Below are 18,000 nucleotides of genomic sequence, written 5' to 3'. Positions count from 1 at the left end.
GACATGATTTATGCAAGGAAGATGCTGCTGATTTTTGGTAAGGGAACACCACGCATGAAGCTCTGATCTCCTTTCCCCAGCCTCACCGCAGCTGTGGGGAGAGGGGCCGACACTCCGGGAGCAGGTGGCTGATGGTAGGGCAGACACCTTGTCCTCCAAACTTGGGGTTGTGTGGTTAATCTGATGGACCCCTGATGGGTGGGCGCAGACACTTGCTCTGGTTTTGGGACCTCCAGGAGGCAGCTGCGTTTCCCAAGATGGCTATGGGAATATTTAAAGGGACAAGAATACTTTCTTGTTTTTCCCTTTTTAGAGTCAGACATTTAAGGAAATCTTGGTCAGGTTACTGGCAAACCAGAGATAACAGAACAGAAACTTCGGTGACCACACACAATATGGACTACATGTCTCTGTTTGGAAAACAGAGACAGCTGAAGTCCTCAATATGCGAAGAGGAGCAAACACTCAGGAGTGGGAGAATCTGGTTTCCAAAGTTGCCACATTATAATAGTCAGAATATCTAATCTTCAACAAACAATTACAAAATATACAAAGGAACAGGGACATAGAGCCCATCCACAGGAAAAGAAGAATTTGATGGAGACCATCACTAAGAAAACCCATCAGAATGGCTGGTCAAGGACAGTAAATCAAGTTTTCTAAATGTGCTCAATGACTCAAGAATATCACAAAGAAATAAAGAAATCAGTAAAACAATGTATGAACAAAATGAGACTGTCAACAAAGTGATAAAAATTATTAAAAGAAACCTAATTCTCAAACTATTCCAAAAAATAAAAGAGGAAAAAAAACTTCTAAATTCATTTGACAAGACCAGCATTACCCTGATACCAAAACCAAAGACACTACAAAAAACTACAGCCCAGTATCTCTGATGAACAAAAATGCCAAAATCCTCAACAAAATATCAGCAAACCAAATCCAGCAATACATTAAAAAAATCCCTCACCGCAAGTATGATTTAATCCAAAGAAGAAAGCGTGGTTCAATATTTGCAAAACAACGTGATTCTTCACATGAACAAGAGAAAGAATACAAACTGTATGATCGTCTCAACAGACACAGAAGAAACATTTGACAAACCACAGCATCCATTTATGATAAAAACTCTCAACAAAGTAGGTTTAGAGGGAACATACCTCAAAGTAATAAGGCCATAGACGAAAAAACCACAGCTAACATCATACTCAATGGTGAAAAATGAGCTTTTCCTCTAAGATCAGGAAAAAGACAAGAGTATCAACCACTTTTATTTGACACAGTACCACTGGAACTCCTAGCTGTAGCAATTGAACAAGAAATAAAAGGCATCCAAATTGGTAAGGAAGAATTAAAACTGCCACTATTTTCAGATGACATGATACTATATATAGAAAACCCTACAGATTCCACCAAAAAGCACTAGAACCGATAAATAAATTTAGTAAAGGTGCAGGATTGCAATTAATATACAGAAATCTTTGCCTTTCTACACACTAGTAACAAAGTAGAAGAAAAAAAAAGCCCATTTACAACTGCACCAAAAAGAATAAAATACCTAGGAATAAACTTAACCAAGGAGGTGAAAGACCTGTATTCTGACAAGTATAAAACACTGATAAAAGAAATTGAAGAGGACACAAATAAATGGAAAGATATTCCATGCTCATGGATTTGAAGATTTAATATTGTTAAAATTTCCATACTACAAAAAGCAATCTACGGATTTAAGATAATCCCTATCAAAATACTAACAGCATCTTTCACAGAACTAGAACAAATACTAAAATTTGTACGGAACCACAAAAGATCCCAATTAGCCAAAGCAATCTTGATAAAGAACAAATCTAGAGGTATCACAGCCTGTGATTTCAAGATATACTACAAAGCTATAATGAAAACAGTATGGTACTGGCACAAAAATAGACACACAGATCAAAAGAATCAATACAGAGCCCAGAACTAAACCACTCTTATGTGGTAAATCTACAACAAAGGAGGCAAGAATATACAATGGGAAAAGAGTCTCTTCAATAAATGGTGCTGGGAAAACCGGATAGTTGCGTGCAAAGGATGACACTGAACCACTTTCTTATGCCATATATGAAAATAAAATGGATTAAAGACCTAAATGTGAGAACTGAAAGCATAAAAATCCTAGAAGAGAACACAGGCAGTAACCTGACATCAGCAACTTCTTTCTAGGTATGTCTCCTCAGGCAAGAGAAACAAAAGCAAAAATAAACCTTTGGGACTACACTGAAATATAAAAAGCTTCTGCACAGCAAAGGAAACCAACAAAACGACAAGGCAACCCTACTGAATGAGAGAAGATATTTGCAAATGACATATCCAATAAGGGGTTAGTATCCCAAATACATAAAGAACTCATGCAAATCAACACCAGAAAAATAATCCAATTAAAAAATGGGCAGAGGACCTGAACAGCTATTTCTCCAAAGACATACAAATGGCCAACAGAGACATAAAAAGATGCTCAAACATCACTCATCATCAAGGAAACTGAAATCAGAACTACAATGATAGGTCACTTTACACTTGTCAGAATGGCTACTATCAAAACAAGAAATAACAAATGTTGGTGAGGATGTGGATAAAAGGGAACCCTTAGAACTGTTGGTGGGAATACCAGCTGGTGCAGCCACTGGGGAAAACAGTATGAAGGTTCCTTTATTATTATTTTTTTTTTTGTAGAGGAAATTCTTGATTTTTTAATATATATATATATACACATACATATCTTGATTCTAAACCTTATAGTTTTGGACTATTATTATTTTTTATTTAAATCCAGGTTAGTGGGGCGCCTGGGTGGCACAGTCGGTTAAGCGTCCGACTTCAGCCAGGTCACGATCTCGCGGTCTGTGAGTTCGAGCCCCGCGTCGGGCTCTGGGCTGATGGCTCAGAGCCTGGAGCCTGTTTCCGGTTCTGTGTCTCCCTCTCTCTCTGCCCTTCCCCCGTTCATGCTCTGTCTCTCTCTGTCCCAAAAATAAATAAAAACGTTGAAAATAAATAAATAAATAAATCCAGGTTAGTTAACATGTAGTGTAATAATGATTTCAGGAACAGAATTTAGTGATTCATCACTTACATGTAACACCCAGTGCTCATCCCAACAAGTGCCCTCCTTAATGCCCAATGACAGTTCATTTAAAAATTAAAAACAGAATTATCATATAATTCACCAGTATAATTCCACTACTGGGTATCTATCCAAAGAAAATGATAACTGCTAATTCAAAAAGATATACACACACCTCTGTTTATTGCAACTTTACAATAGCCAAGATATGGAAGCAACCCAAATGTCCATTGATAGATGAATGGATAGAGAAGATGTGGCATACATACAATGGAATATCAATCAGCCATAAAAAAGAATGAGATCTTGACATTTGTGACAACATGAATGGCCCTAGAGGGTATTTTGCTAAGTGAACTAAGTCAGAGAAAGACAAATGCCATATGGTTTCACTTATATGTGGAACCTAAAAAAACAAAACCAGACTCCTCAATACATAGAACTGGTGGTCCCCAGTGGGGAGGTGCGTGGGGGGTGGGTGAAATAGATAAAGGGAATTAAGAGGTACAAACTTTCAGTTATAAAAGAAACAGGTCACAGAGATAGTACAGCACTCTACCCAATAAGAGCAGAATACACATTATTCTCAGGCACACACAGAACACTCTCCATTATAGGTCAAATGGAAGAGCATAAAATAAGTCTCAAATTTAATAAGACTAAAATACAAAGTTTGTTCTCCAACCACAATGGAGTGAAATTGGAAATTAACAACAGAAGGAATTTGGGAAACTCACAAATACATGAAGGTCAATGCACACATAAATAGTCAATGGGCCAAAGAAGAAATCACAAGGGAAATGAGAAAATATTTTGAGATAATGACAATGCAAGCACAACACACCCAAACTTACAGGACACAGCTAAAGTAGTGCTTAGAAGGGAATTTGTACCTGTAATGCCTGTATTAAAAAACAAGATCTCAAATCAATAACCTAAACCTGAAAAGGTAAAAGAGATCAAACTAACATCAAAGCAAGTAGAAGGAAGGAAATGGTAAAGATTACATAGTAAATAAATGAAATCAAGAATTAAAAAACAACAGAAAAACCAATGAAACCAAAAGTCGGTTCTTTGAGAAGAACCATAAAACACCCAGTGCTTTTTAGTGAAGAATCACTCAACTCCACTCCCGTCTTTGTTAAATTGACAAATCTTTAACTAGACTGACCAAGAAAAGAGAGGGAAAACCCAAACTACTATGAAAGAGGGAACATTGCTACTGAGCTCGCAGAAATACAAATGACTATTAGGGAATACGGTGCACAGCTGTGTAACAGTAAAATAGATAACCAAGAAGAAATGGACAAATTCCTACAAAGACACAAACACTGAAAACAGACTCAAGAAGAAACATAATCTGAATAAACCTGTATGTAACAAGTGAAAGGATGGAAGTAGTTATCAAAACCTTCCCACAAAGAAGTACTCAGGACTAGATGGCTTTACTGCTGACTTCTACCTAACATTTAAAAAACAATTAAATTGTTGGGGCGCCTGGGTGGCTCATCTGCCTTCGGCTCAGCTCATGATCTCATGGTTCGTGGATTGAAGCCCTGCATCGGCCTCTGTTCTCACAGCTCGGAGCCTGGAGCCTGGAGCCTGCTTCGGATTCTATGTCTCCTTCTCTCTCTGCCCCTCCCCCTGTTCATGCTCTGTCTCCCGCTCATGCTCTCTCTCTCCCTCTCCCTCAAAATAAATACACATATAAAAAAGTTTAAAAACCAAATTGTTAAAATGCTGACACTACCCAAAGCAGTCTACATATTCAATGCAATCCCTATCAAAATAACACCAGCATTCTTCACAGAGCTAGAACAAACAATTCTAAAATGGTATGGAACCAGAATAAGACCCCAAATAGCCAAAGTAATGTTCAAAAAGAAAACAAAAGCTGGAGGTATCACAATTCTGGACTTCAAGCTGTATTACAAAGCTGTAATTACCAAGACAGTATGGTACTGGCACCAAAACAGACACATAGATCAATGGAACAGAATAGAGAACCCAGAAATGGACCCACAAACGTATGGCCAACTAATCTTTGACAAAGCAGGAAAGAATATCCAATGGAATAAAGACAGTCTCTTCAGCAAGTGGTGCTGGGAAAACTGGACAGCGACCTGCACAAGAATGAACCTGGACCACTTTCTTACACCAGACACAAAAATAAACTCAAAATAGATGAAAGAACTCCATGTAAGATGGGAAGCCATCAAAATCCTGTAGGAGAAAGCAGCCAAAAACCTCTTTGACCTCAGCCACAGCAACTTCTTACTCAACACGTTTCTGGAAGCAAGGGAAACAAAAGCAAAAATGAACTACTACAAACTCATCAAGAAAACAGCTTCTACACAGCAAAGGAAACAATCAACAAAACAAAAAGGCAACTGATGGAAAAGGAGACAATATCTGCAAATGACATATCAGATAAAGGGTTAGTATCCAAAAATCCATAAAGAACTTATCAAACTCAACACCCAAAAAACAAATAATCCAATGAAGAAACGGGCAAAAGACATGAACACTTTTCCAAAGAAGACATCCAGATAGCTACCAGATACATGAAACGATGCTCAACATCACTCATCATCAGGGAAATACAAATCAAAACCACAATGAGATACCACCTCACACCTGTCAGGATGGCTAACGTTAACAACTCAGGCAATGACATGTGTTGGCAAGGAGGCAGACAAAGGGCAACACTTTTGCACTGCTGGTGGGAATGCAAACTGGTGTAGCCATTCTGACAGTAGGGAGGTTCCTCAAAAAATTAAAAATAGAACTACCCTAAGACCCAGCAATTTCACTACTAGGTATTTATCCAAAGAATACAAAAATGCTAATTCGAAGGGGCACATGCACCCCAATGTTTATAGCAGCACTATCAACCAAAGCCAAGTTATGGAAAGAGCCCAAATGTCCATTGATTGATGAATAGATACAGAAGATGTGATATATATACACAATGGAATATCAGTGATCAAAAAGAATGAAATCTTGCCATTTGCAACAACATGGATGGAACTAGAGTGTATTATGCTGAGCGAAAGAGGCAAAGAAAGATAAATATATGACTTCACTCATGTGGAATTTAAGAAACAAAATGGGAAGAAAAGGAAAAATAAAAAGAGGAAGTGAGGCAAACCTTAAGAGTGTGGAGATGGGCTAAAATGGGTGATGGGCATTAAGGAGAGCATTTGCTGGGATGAGCACTGGATGTTATATGTAAGTGAAGAATCACTAAATTATACTCCTGAAATCATTATTACACTATATGTTAGCTAACTTGGATTTAAATAAAATTTAAAAAAATTAACACCTTAATATATATGGTCAATTAACTTTTTTTAAAAGTTTATTTATTTTGAGAGTGAGCAAACAGGGGAGAAGCAGAGAGAGAGGGAGAAAGAATCCCAAACAGGCTCTGTGCTGTCAGCAGAGTCCAACGTAGGGCTTGATCTCATGAACCGTGAGATCATGACCTGAGCCAAAACCAAGAATCGAATGCTTAACCGACTGAGCCACTCAGGCACCCCTGGTCAATTGACTTTGACTAAGATGCCAAGACAATTCAATGAGGAAAGAAGCCATTTCAACTAATGGGACAACTGGATAGCCATATATGAGAGAACGATGTTGGGCTCCTATCTCACACAAAATAATGTACAAAAGTTAACTCCAAATGGATCAAAGACTGAAACGTAACTGTTTAAAGTTAAAAGCGGATTCTGTTCGTTTTTTTTTTCTAAGTTTGGACACCAAACGCATGAGCAATGACAAAAATTCACAAACTGCTTTCAAATGGACTTTACCAAAATTAAAAACTTTGTGTATCAAAGAGCACTATCAAGGAAAATGAAAAGACAACCCCCAGACGAGGTAAAATATTCGCAAATCATGTATCTGATGAGGGCCCAATATCTAGAATACATAAAGAATCCTTATAATTCAACAGTAAAAAGACAAACAACCCAATTAGAAAATGGGCTAAGATTTGAATAGACATTCTCTGAAGTAGATCTACAAATGGCCAGCAGGCACAGGATAAGATGCTCAATACCAGTCATCAGAGAAATGCAACTCATAACCACAATGAGCTACCACTGCACACCCAGGAGGATGGGGAGAATCAAAGAAAGAGACCACAGGTGGGGGGAGATGTGGGGAAACTGGAACCCTCACACATTGCCAGCGGGAACGTGAAATGGTACAGCCACATTGGAAAGCAATTTGGTAATTCCTCGAAAGTTAAACACAGAGTTACCATATGTTCCTATAATTTCATTCCAAGGCATGTGCCTGAGAATTAAAAACACGTCTACGTGAAATCTTGTGTGTGTTTATAGAAGCATATTCCTAACAGCTGAACAGTAGAAACAACTCAAATGTCCGCCAGTTGATGAATGGACAAATAAAAGGCAGTTTATCCACACAATAGTGTATTATGGCAATAAAAAGAAATGAAGTGCTGAGATGTGCTACAACCTGTACATAAAGCTTGAAAACATTATGTTAAGTGAAAGAAGCTGGTTACAAGGACCACATAGTATATGACTCTACTTAAAAGAAATATCCACAAGCGGTGAATCCACAGAAACAGCAAGTACACTGGTGGTTGCCTACAGCTGGGAAAGTTGGGGGAAACGGGAGAGTGACTGTATTGGATATGTGGTTTCTTTCTGGAGTGATGAAAACAATCTGGAATTAGTGATGACGGTTGCACCACTTCACGAATACAATGAAGGCCAGTGAATTGCATTCTTTACTCAATTACTACAAGAACAAAAAAGAAAAAACCAAAACACCCAAAAGACTAGAAAAAAAACTGGTCATTATCCTTCATTTCTTTTTCACTGGTTTGTCAAACAGATACTTGTAGGGGTGACTAGGTAGGAGAGGACTGACCAGATCCCAGGATTAAGTCTTCACCCAAGCTTGGAGGAAGAGAGACCCCAAGGGGAAAACTGATGGTAACCACAGAGAGGAAAATGGAGATCAATGAGCTTCTGCAACAGAGTCTGAAGACTGCTTTGGATCCAAGAATCCCCTTCTATTGGTTACCCTAAAATATAATACCTTTGGTCTTCTTCTTCAAGTTGTTAAGTTTATTCTCCAAACCTTCCACAACCGACACAGAATGGCTTCTAGGCAACCCCCGCTTTGCCAATCTCTTTGAAGGAGAAATCATTTCATGGTTGAAGAGATTTCTTCGAACTTTGGTCACTTCTGAAAGCATTAAAAAAAACAAAAGCACCAAATATTATCACTAATAAATGCCATATCTGGGAAAAGACATCCAAAACAGAAAGCGGCTGATTAAGCTTAAGGAACTATTCTACAGACTGGCTTCTATATTCACCTTTACTAACAGGATTTTATTAAATATTATACTCATAGGGTACATAAAGACTATTTACTTTTACAAATTCAATTTAAATCTAACTTTTCAGGAACACAAGGAAGGCCCACATCACTTAAATCAGAGTCTGTCGTCATTGTAAAATGGACACAATCCTCAGGAGGCTGGTAGTGTAGATCAGGGTCTGTTTTAATGTATGCCAGAATTGTGAGGATTTTCCTCACTTTGGGCCTTTTTACTGCTTTGTACTCGGCTCCAAGGAGAAAAAGTGTTCTTCTCAAATCCACAGATTTCACTCTGTGGATTTGAGTATTTCACAAATTTGCTGCATTATTTTAAATTCTCTTCCTGACTTCAGAACATGGGAGTGTGTGACCATTTATAGACTTAAAGTTGAGGAAAGTAGCTGAAGAATCAATCAAAAACTACCTGACAAAGCCAGCAGGATGGCATCTTCATCCGAAGCAAGATGGCCTATAGGGAAGCCGACTCACTCACTCACCACGGTAACTCTTCTGAGAGCAAGTCATTTAAATACAACCCCAATAAACCATGACCCACAAGTTGGGAGGAGCCCTTATATCTACCGATCAATGACAGACATTGAAGTTAAGGACACCAGTGATACCCAAGTTTCAAAAACAAACGCCTGAAACTCATTTATGATCTGACAGCCAAGCTGGATTTGTTGGTTTGTTTTCCCAAGTTTATAAAAGTTTAACATTGACAGAAAATGCCAATGACTAATTCATTACACGTAGAGTCATCATTAAAATTCACCAACTGTCAAGTTTTGTTTTCTCCCTCCATCACTCTCTACATTTACACAGTTTCCCCCCAGGAACACAGCACAGTAAGGTAGGAACACCACAAAAAATAAGGGCCTATCACCCAGCATACTACCAATCTTCACATTTCTCTTACTGTCTCAATATCCCTTATGGCTTCTTGCCTCCCTGAATTTAAGATCCAGGCAGGGATCATGTAGTGCATTCAACTGTCACACTTAAAGTGCTTTCATCTAGACCAGTTTCACTGCCTCTTTTCCTTTCTGTGGCTTTCATAATAATGGTGTTAAAGAAAAAAAAAAAAAGATTTCAGGCCAGGGACACGTGGAAGGCTCAGCCAGTAGAGCATGCAACTCTTGATCTCAGGGTCATGAGTTCACCCCCCCATGATGGGTGTAAAGCTTAATTAAAAAAATAAAATAAAGATTTCTGGCCCGTGATTTTGCAGAATGCAGTTATTTTGAGACTGTGTGAATATCTTATTCTAAGATATTCTTAGGACATATTTGGACTTAGGACATATGATACCTGGACGTATCTCATTAACCAACGATCATATAAAATTATAATTTAGAACTGTATGCAGCTGTTTAAATACATGCAATTAAACTAAGTTTGTCATCCTAGTCAGTATATGCGTACACCGAGAAGACAAAGTATACCTTGCACTGTATCTTTTGCCAGGACTGGAGGCTGCTGAAGAGTAAGGTGAGAGCCTTCCTGAAAGAGTAAATCGGCACTCATTAAAAAGAATAAAAATTCCACATGAAATCCTCTGACCCTCGCAGTTTCACTTGCCGGAACCCCTAACAGAAATACTTGTAAAATGCACAAAAACAGATATATGTTCCAAGGACACTGAAGCCTGCATTGTAGTGCAAAATAAGAAACACCCCAGGGGCGCCTGGGTAGCTCAGTCGGTTGAGTGTCCAACTTCGGCTCAGGTCATGACCTCGCGGTCTGTGAGTTCGAGCCCCATGTTGGGCTCTGTGCTGACAGCCCAGAGCCTGGAGCCTGTTTCAGATTCTGTGTCTCCTTCTCTCTCTGACCCTCCCCCTTCATGCTCTCTGTCTCAAAAATAAACGTTAAAAAAAAATTTAAAAAAAAACACAAACACCCTAAATATCCATAAAGAATGAAAGACATTTTGATACATCCATCCAACAGACACTAAAAGATTAGTAAGACCTTTAAAAATAGAGAAGGAGGGGCGCCTGGGTGGCGCAGTCGGTTAAGCGTCTGACTTCAGCCAGGTCATGATCTCGCGGTCCGTGGGTTCGAGCCCCGCGTCGGGCTCTGGGCTGATGGCTCAGAGCCTGGAGCCTGTTTCCGATTCTGTCTCCCTCTCTCTCTGCCCCTTCCCCGTTCATGCTCTGTCTCTCTCTGTCCCAAAAATAAATAAACGTTGAAAAAAAAAAAATAGAGAACGAAGGCAGACTTATCTGTACATACACAGAAAGAGCTACATGATGGGAGAAAGTGGTGGGGGTGGGAAGAAGTATAGTAGCTTAGTAACGATTTGTAACATTTATGCATAGGCGTGTGTCCAGGTATGTGGAAACCTTTGATGTGTGCTATTGGTGTATACAGAAAGGGGCCTGGGAAGAGGAGGGACACTCTTAACTTTTAACTTATTAAGGTTTCAGTTTTTTAACGATGATCATGTATACCTTCTATACTAAAAAAAGTAAAGGAAAACCTGTATAAATTAGAAGATGACTATACTCTTTAAAAAAAAAAATGTGGGGTGCCTGGGTGGCTTGGTCAGTTAAGCGTCCGACTTCGGCTCAGGTCATGATCTCACGGTCTGTGAGTTCCAGCCCCACATCGGGCTCTGTGCTGACAGCTCAGAGCCTGGAGCCTGTTTCAAATTCTGTGTCTCCCTCTCTCTCTGCTCCTCCCCTGTTCATGCTCTCTCTCTGTCTCAAAAATAAATAAACGTCAAAAAAAAAATTTTTTTTAAATAAAAAAATTTTAAAAAAGTTTATTTTTGAGAGAGCACATGAGTGGGGGAGGGGCAGAGAGAAAGGTAGACAGAGGATCTGAAGCAGGCTCTGCGCTGACAGCACAGAGCCCAAAGTGGGGCTTGAGCTCATGAACTGTGAGATCATGACCTGAGCTGAAGTCAGATGTTTAACCAAGTGAGCCACCCAGGTGCCCCCCACTTTTTTTTAATTTTACAGTGACACTGTGAGTATGGGAGAGAGAGACAGAGAGAGGGACAGACAGACAGACAGACAGAGAGAGAGAGAGAGAGAGAGAGAGAGAGAATCTTAAGCAGGCTCCACACAGAGCCCAGTGCAGGGCTCAACTCCACAACCCTGGGATCATGACCTGAACCGAATTCAAAAGTCAGATGCTTAACCCACTGAGCCACCCAAGCACCCCGAGGATGACTATAATCTTAAGGAGTCTCTATATTAAATTATTTGCTATACAATTATCTAAAAATATAGATACAGCTATACAATGGAATTGTTTTTAAAGCTTGGGGTTGTTTCTTTCCCATTATGCCAATGTGTTACTTGAAGAAATGAACTACCACATGGAGGCTGACTTAAGGAGTGCTAGAAAGGACTGTGTGTGAATCATTGTAACATCTAGAGAGAGGAAACCTGCCACTTCTGCTGCTGTCACTTTTGGATTTTCCTGCTCTCCACTCAGGATTCCAACACATACGATTAGTGCCTGATTCATGGACACTTATGAAGGCACACTAAGGAAGTCAATATCACTAGCTCTTAAAATACAATCCCACCTCCAATCCCAAAGGACAGCTATACATATCTAGAAACAAAGCAAACCGTTATGATTAATGCTTCTAAAACTAGTTCTTATAGAATTTTAACTCTTCTCAGAGTGCCTGCAGTTCCAAAAAGTTTCAAGGTACTCTCTTCTTTCCTTAATAAAACATCAGTTCTACTTAATATTAACAGACTGCAGCTGGGTTCAAGTCCTCCCATCTACTGTCACAGAAAAGCAGATCACCTGGGTCCCGACAGCACTCCTCCTCCACCCCACCTTACTGAAGTAAAAGGTACTGAAAAGCACCTTCTGATCTGCAATCAAAGTCCTATCATGATGCACATTACTTTTTCAACGGTCTCTTTGCTTATGTTAGTTATTATTTTGTGAGTTTTCTTATCTAGATATTTTGAATTCACTTATTCATTCCTAACTTTCACTTGCTGATTTTCTTTGTATCACCTCTAACTGTCACACTTTTGGGTAAGATGGCTTATCTTTAACAAATTTATAGTTCTTTACTTGTTGGATTAAAAACATCTACTTTTATTTCTATATTCTCCAATGACCATTTCCTCAAAGTAGAGACACTGCCTTTCAATCTTACTTATTGAATCAACTCCTGCGGGAAAGAACAGACCTAGAAGCACCATTTCCTGTCCTCTGGAAATAACTTACATGTTTTGTAGCTCTCTTGGACACTTTGGGAATTTCAATTTGCCGAAGATTCTGTGAAACCTCTGCAATGCTTTTATGTCTTATTAACGCATTTTTCCTTTTAAAAACAGAAACAAAGAGCCAAAACACATTCAATAGAGGTGACAAGTAGTTACATTAGAAAAGAACCGGAGTTTCTAAGAGAACATTAAATAAAAGTCAGTTTTTTTGACACTGGTCTGAATCTGTAGCGAAATACGCCAACTTCACAATTTCCAAAATAACTGCTATAAATTCAACTAGTTACGAGCAATGAAGAACATCAAGAAAAACAAAGTACGCAGAAGCCCTCAACTTGTCTCATAAAAGGCTCCTGGCAACCCCATGAGGACAGGTAAGAAGGACACTGTGGACCACGTCATCAACACTGCATATTCCCTGGGTAATGAAAGGCATCAGATGGTGTAGGTTAGGAACTCCGAGAAGTGGTTTCTATGATTCAGAAGTAAGGGCAGCTAGGAATTCAATTATTTAAAGGCAACTGCCCTCTGTCTGAACTACAATAGTGCAAGTAATTCCTCCAATCTCTTGAGCTCCCACCTTCTCTTCTTAGCTGATCTGGTACGAAGCTCCTCCAGTTGGTCAGATTCAGTGCCGCCCGACACTGATCTCTGAGCACTTGACAGAAGAGGCACAGAAAGAAGCGGTGATCTGCTCTCCTGTGTCATGGAGTCATCGCTGAAAAAGTCTAGAGGAAGGACGCCAGCTAGCTTCTGAGGAATCATAAACCCCAGGCTGTCGTAAAGAGTTCCGAGTGTCTTCGGGATGGAGCCAATATACCTGCGGAACAGACTGGTTGAACGTGGAGCAGCCACCATTCCACCCTCTGTTCCACCCCTCATCCAGCACAAGAAGCAGTCCTCCCATTCCACGATTCGCACACAATACCACACGTGGTTCCTGGTAAAAGAGTAGTGAAGTTACTAGTCCTCAAACTCACAACTCCAAAATTTCTTCCAGAAACTTCGCGAGGTATGCCGAATCCTCAGTTAAACACACCATGCGCAGCAAATCTGTCACCTGAAGAAGACAGTGGAAAATTACCATATGCCTTCTACAGGGACGCTGAAAGTCTTTGAGGCTGATTCCCAGGGGCGCTGGGCTTATATACTTGCCTCCTTCACCACTTGCTCCATATCATCTACACTTTCATGTATGGAAGGACACTGCAGACACATCTCCAAACGAAGAAATACCTGAAGCCGGCACCTTGAGAGAAAAAATACTTGGTCATATCGATCATGAGTGCCATTTAACTAAAATCTCCTTCCTTAAGCAAAGATCTTTTTCCAGAAGAACCGACAACCAAAAAGAAGAGTCATTGCTTTCTCTAAGTAATGACATGATTATTAGATAGATGGGTAACTCAAACTGCACCTTAAAACATCACGAAGAATCAGGCACAAAGAGCCTCTTTGAACAACTGGCAACTATTTTAAATGAATAGAAGCAAATCTTAGAGCTTTGTTTGGGAGTGGTGGTAAATCAGTCAATCAATCAACAAAGGTAGTTACTTACTCTCTGACTTTATCTTCATCCAGTTTTTTGCCCAGATTTTGTCGAAGACTTTTGCTAGTTTTTAAGAGGCGATTTTTTACCTGATTCAGGCAGTTCATCTGAAAATACAGAATTATTACCTAGGAGAAAACTGAGTTACTTATTTTTTTTTTTTTTAAAGATTTTTTTTTTCAACGTTTATTTATTTTTGGGAGAGAGACAGAGCATGAACGGGGGAGGGGCAGAGAGAGAGGGAGACACAGAATCGTAAACAGGCTCCAGGTTCTGAGCCATCAGCCCAGAGCCCGACGCGGGGCTCGAACTCACGGACCGCGAGATCGTGACCTGGCTGAAGTCGGACGCTTAACCGACTGCGCCACCCAGGCGCCCCCTGAGTTACTTATTATATCTAATTTATTTCACAGCTGACTAATGCCCTAAGAAGGGAAGTATATCCCCTTAGGTATTTCCCTCTTATTGAACGAAAAATAGTGAAATGAATGTTATTTCATATCTTCAAAAAAAAAAACAGGGTAAAAAAGATATTTAAGAGCAAGGAGGTGTGGCTACAACAAGCTTGCATGTCTGACCTTAAAAAAAAAAACCTTAAGGACTATAAATAACTCCTATCTATTTTTGAGAAGGAGACTGGCTTTCAGCACTAACCGTGAATAAAGACAATGACAGCATGGTCTAAACCAGTGGTTTACAATACTCCCTCTGCATAGAATCATCTACGAAGCTTTTTACGAGTACATATACCCAGGAACCAAGCCCAAGAGATCTGTTTCTGTTGGTCTTGAGGAAACCAGGCATTAGCGTTTTTCAAAAATGTTCTAGGTGACTCTAAAGTCACCTAAGGTAAAAACCGCTGGTTTAATTCATGCAGCTAACATGTAGTTGAGAACAGAGATTTTGTTAGAAAAGAAGTACACGAAGGGGCGCCTGGGTGGGTCAGTTAAACATCCAATTCTTGATTTTGGCTCAGGTAATAATCTCGCAGTTGTAAGATCGAGCCCCCCACGTCGGCCTCCACACCGAGCATGAAGCTTTGCTTAGGATTCTCTCGATGTGTCCCTTTCCCCCTCTCCTCTGCTCTTTAAAAAACATTAAAAAGAAGTACATGTAATTACCACTACCCTCACCCAGTCTATTTCCTGGATTTCTGCTTTACCAGTTCATTGTGTCTACTTCCCAAGATCTGGAATTAAGTTCATCCCTTCTCTTATTTTTGAATCACACACTGCATAGCAATCATTTCCCAAGACATATGAACCAAACCCACCAACGAGCAACCAACCACTCCACCTATAATAAACAGCAACATCCATACTCTCTTACTTCCAATTCCTTGGTGCCTTTTGACTTTAGGAATGCTTTAATGGTTGAGATCATATTCCGAGCACATGAATGCAACATGATTTCTCCTGTGGCCACAGTCTTTTGGTAATTTTCATGTATGTAAGACAGGAGCTCCTCTTCAGTTTTAAAGTCTGTGAAAAAAAAAAAATTAAGTTGATCATCACATCCAGGTGAAGTCACTGTATGGCTTAAGCCAGTGGTTGTCAACTAGGTATCTTGCCTCCCAGGGCACGTGTGGCTACCTCCGGGTTGCCAGACTGGTGGGGAGGAGGAGGGTGCTCCTGGCATCTAGTGACCAAAGGCCAGGGATGCTGCTAAACATCCTGTGGTTCAAGGGACAGCCCCTAACAGCCCCTAACAGACATCCAAAATGTCAGTGGTGGGGAGGCTGAGAAATGCAGAGATCCTGATTAATTAAGGCTCTGCAAATCAAATGTACATATTATAAATTTAATGATAACTATTAATGGAAAAGAAACTATAGGGGCGCCTGGCTGGCTCAGTCAGTGGAGCATGCGACTCTTGATGTCAGGGTTGTGAGTTCGAGCCCCATGTTGGGTGAACAGATTACTTAAAAATAAAATCTTAAAAAAAGAAAAGGAAAGGGATGCCTGGGTTGCTCAGTAGTTGAACGTCTGACTAGTGATTTTGGCTCAGGTCATGATCCCAGGGGTTGTGGGATCGAGCCTCGCGTCAGGCTTCACACAGAGCGGGGTACCTGCTTGAGATTCATTCTCTCTCCCTCTGCCCCTCTCCCCTGCTTGCACTCTCACGTGCGCTCTCGCGCTCTCTCTCTCTCTCTCTAAAACAACAAAAAAACACCTATATAACCTCCAAACCCAGCAGAAAGGAAGAGGAACAAACAAAACTTGATTGATCCCAGTCTGCTAGAAAGGAAAAAACAAACAAAAAACCTAGAAAGCACAAAATAAGACTCTAAAAAACATCCAAGCTTATCAATAATTATAAACATCTATTTCACAAATGCACATGCTGGTTAAGAGAAACTATCAGATTGGGTTAAAAAATTCCCTTATATTCTGGATGTCACCAAATATTTAGAAGTATCAATGAAAACAGAACATAGCAAACTTGTATAATGCACTTAAATTAAAACTTAAAGGAAAGTTCATGGACTTAAATAATCTTTTAAAGAAGAAAAATAAAAACCAATTAGCTAAGGTACAACAGAAGAAACAGCATGAGAGAATAAATCCAAAAAACAAAGGCAATACTAAAGACAGGAACAGAAATGAATTAAATAGGGAAAAAAAAAACAAGAGAGATCAGCAGAAACAAAAAAATAATTCTCTGCAAAACCAGATACAGAAATCTATAGTAAGACTGAGGAATATTAAATAGAGAAAGGATAAATAAGCAGTATTAGAATGGAAAAATAGAGCAGAGATTTGAAATACTAAGAGGTGAGGTCAAAGTTCATTTTTTTCCATCAAGACACCCATCTGTTCCAGCACCATTTGTTGAAAAGATTATCGTTTTCCCACTGAATTATTGGGGCACCTTTGTCCAAAAGCATGTACCACTGTTGGGCGGGTCTATTTTTGCTCAGAATCTAATCCAGAAACTGTGTTAATATTAATGGCACTTGAGTACTGTTAATTTTGCTCTCCCTTGAATGAACCATCCACATTCGTGAATACTTTTTTACTAGCTCATTAAAGATGTTCTGTCCCATTCAAACTGATTATCATCTGTGAATCTAATATTCCAAAGGTGGGGAAAAAAAAACTCTTCAAGGAGCAGAAAACTTTTACTCCAGAATTCTCAAAAGAAATCAAAGGTAACATCATGCAGTTATTGTCCAAAGTTCACCTCCCACAGGACCGGCTCTGGTAGCGTGAGCTAAGAATGTGCCCTGAGGGTGAGAAACACACTGCAATGCAATCCATTTTTTAGCAAAGAAAGAAACAAATAGGAAAATTAACACTACTGGATGAAATTCTTCTGCCCAACTCTGAAAGACCTCAATACACTAGATGAGTCACAAAGCTTCCCCATCTCCCTCTCTTCCTCAATGGCTAAAGCTTCTTTAACTACCTGTCCTAGGGCCATGCCATGGCCCTTCTTGTGACTTTACTGAGGCTAATCTCCCATCTAGTACGCTCTTCCTTTACTCTCCTGCCATCTGAATTCTGCTTGTTCCTTAAACTCCAGCCTGGGCTCCACTGCCTCCTTAGAAGCCTTCTCAGCCTCTTCTGGCCCAAGGCCGACCTTCTCGTTCTTGACACCTAGTATGTCTTTGCTGTTGTAGCTTCTTGGCTCTCTTATGTCTTACGTTGTATTAGTCCATTATGTACTTCGTGTGTGTGTGTGTGTGTGTGTGTATGTACGCTTGCATGTACACATGCATATATGAATTCACTATTGTCATCTTTGTGATTGGATCATAAATCTGAGAATAG

General features: G+C 39.8%; 1 protein-coding gene across 4 annotated transcripts in view; it reads right to left on the bottom strand.

Moving 5' to 3' along the window:
• TICRR (TOPBP1 interacting checkpoint and replication regulator) overlaps positions 1-18,000 on the bottom strand; it is a 114,879-nt gene that overhangs the window by 13,390 nt on the left and 83,489 nt on the right. For all 4 annotated transcript variants that reach the window (XM_086711521.1, XM_086711520.1, XM_086711522.1 and 1 more), the window contains 8 exons: positions 15,557-15,708; positions 14,237-14,334; positions 13,834-13,927; positions 13,659-13,738; positions 13,259-13,498; positions 12,680-12,776; positions 9,919-9,976; positions 8,186-8,335 (listed from right to left, as the gene is read on the bottom strand). In XM_086711521.1, the coding sequence (XP_086567647.1) occupies positions 8,186-8,335; positions 9,919-9,976; positions 12,680-12,776; positions 13,259-13,498; positions 13,659-13,738; positions 13,834-13,927; positions 14,237-14,334; positions 15,557-15,708 (969 nt within the window). The remainder of the gene's footprint in view (positions 1-8,185; positions 8,336-9,918; positions 9,977-12,679; positions 12,777-13,258; positions 13,499-13,658; positions 13,739-13,833; positions 13,928-14,236; positions 14,335-15,556; positions 15,709-18,000) is intronic.

The sequence above is a fragment of the Puma concolor genome, chromosome B3 (assembly GCF_028749965.1).
Source record: "Puma concolor isolate L17-30 chromosome B3, mPumCon1.1.hap2, whole genome shotgun sequence".
Taxonomy (NCBI): Eukaryota; Metazoa; Chordata; class Mammalia; order Carnivora; family Felidae; genus Puma; species Puma concolor.
Note: the sequence above shows the minus strand (reverse complement) of the source record. Positions and strands in the feature narration are given on the sequence as shown.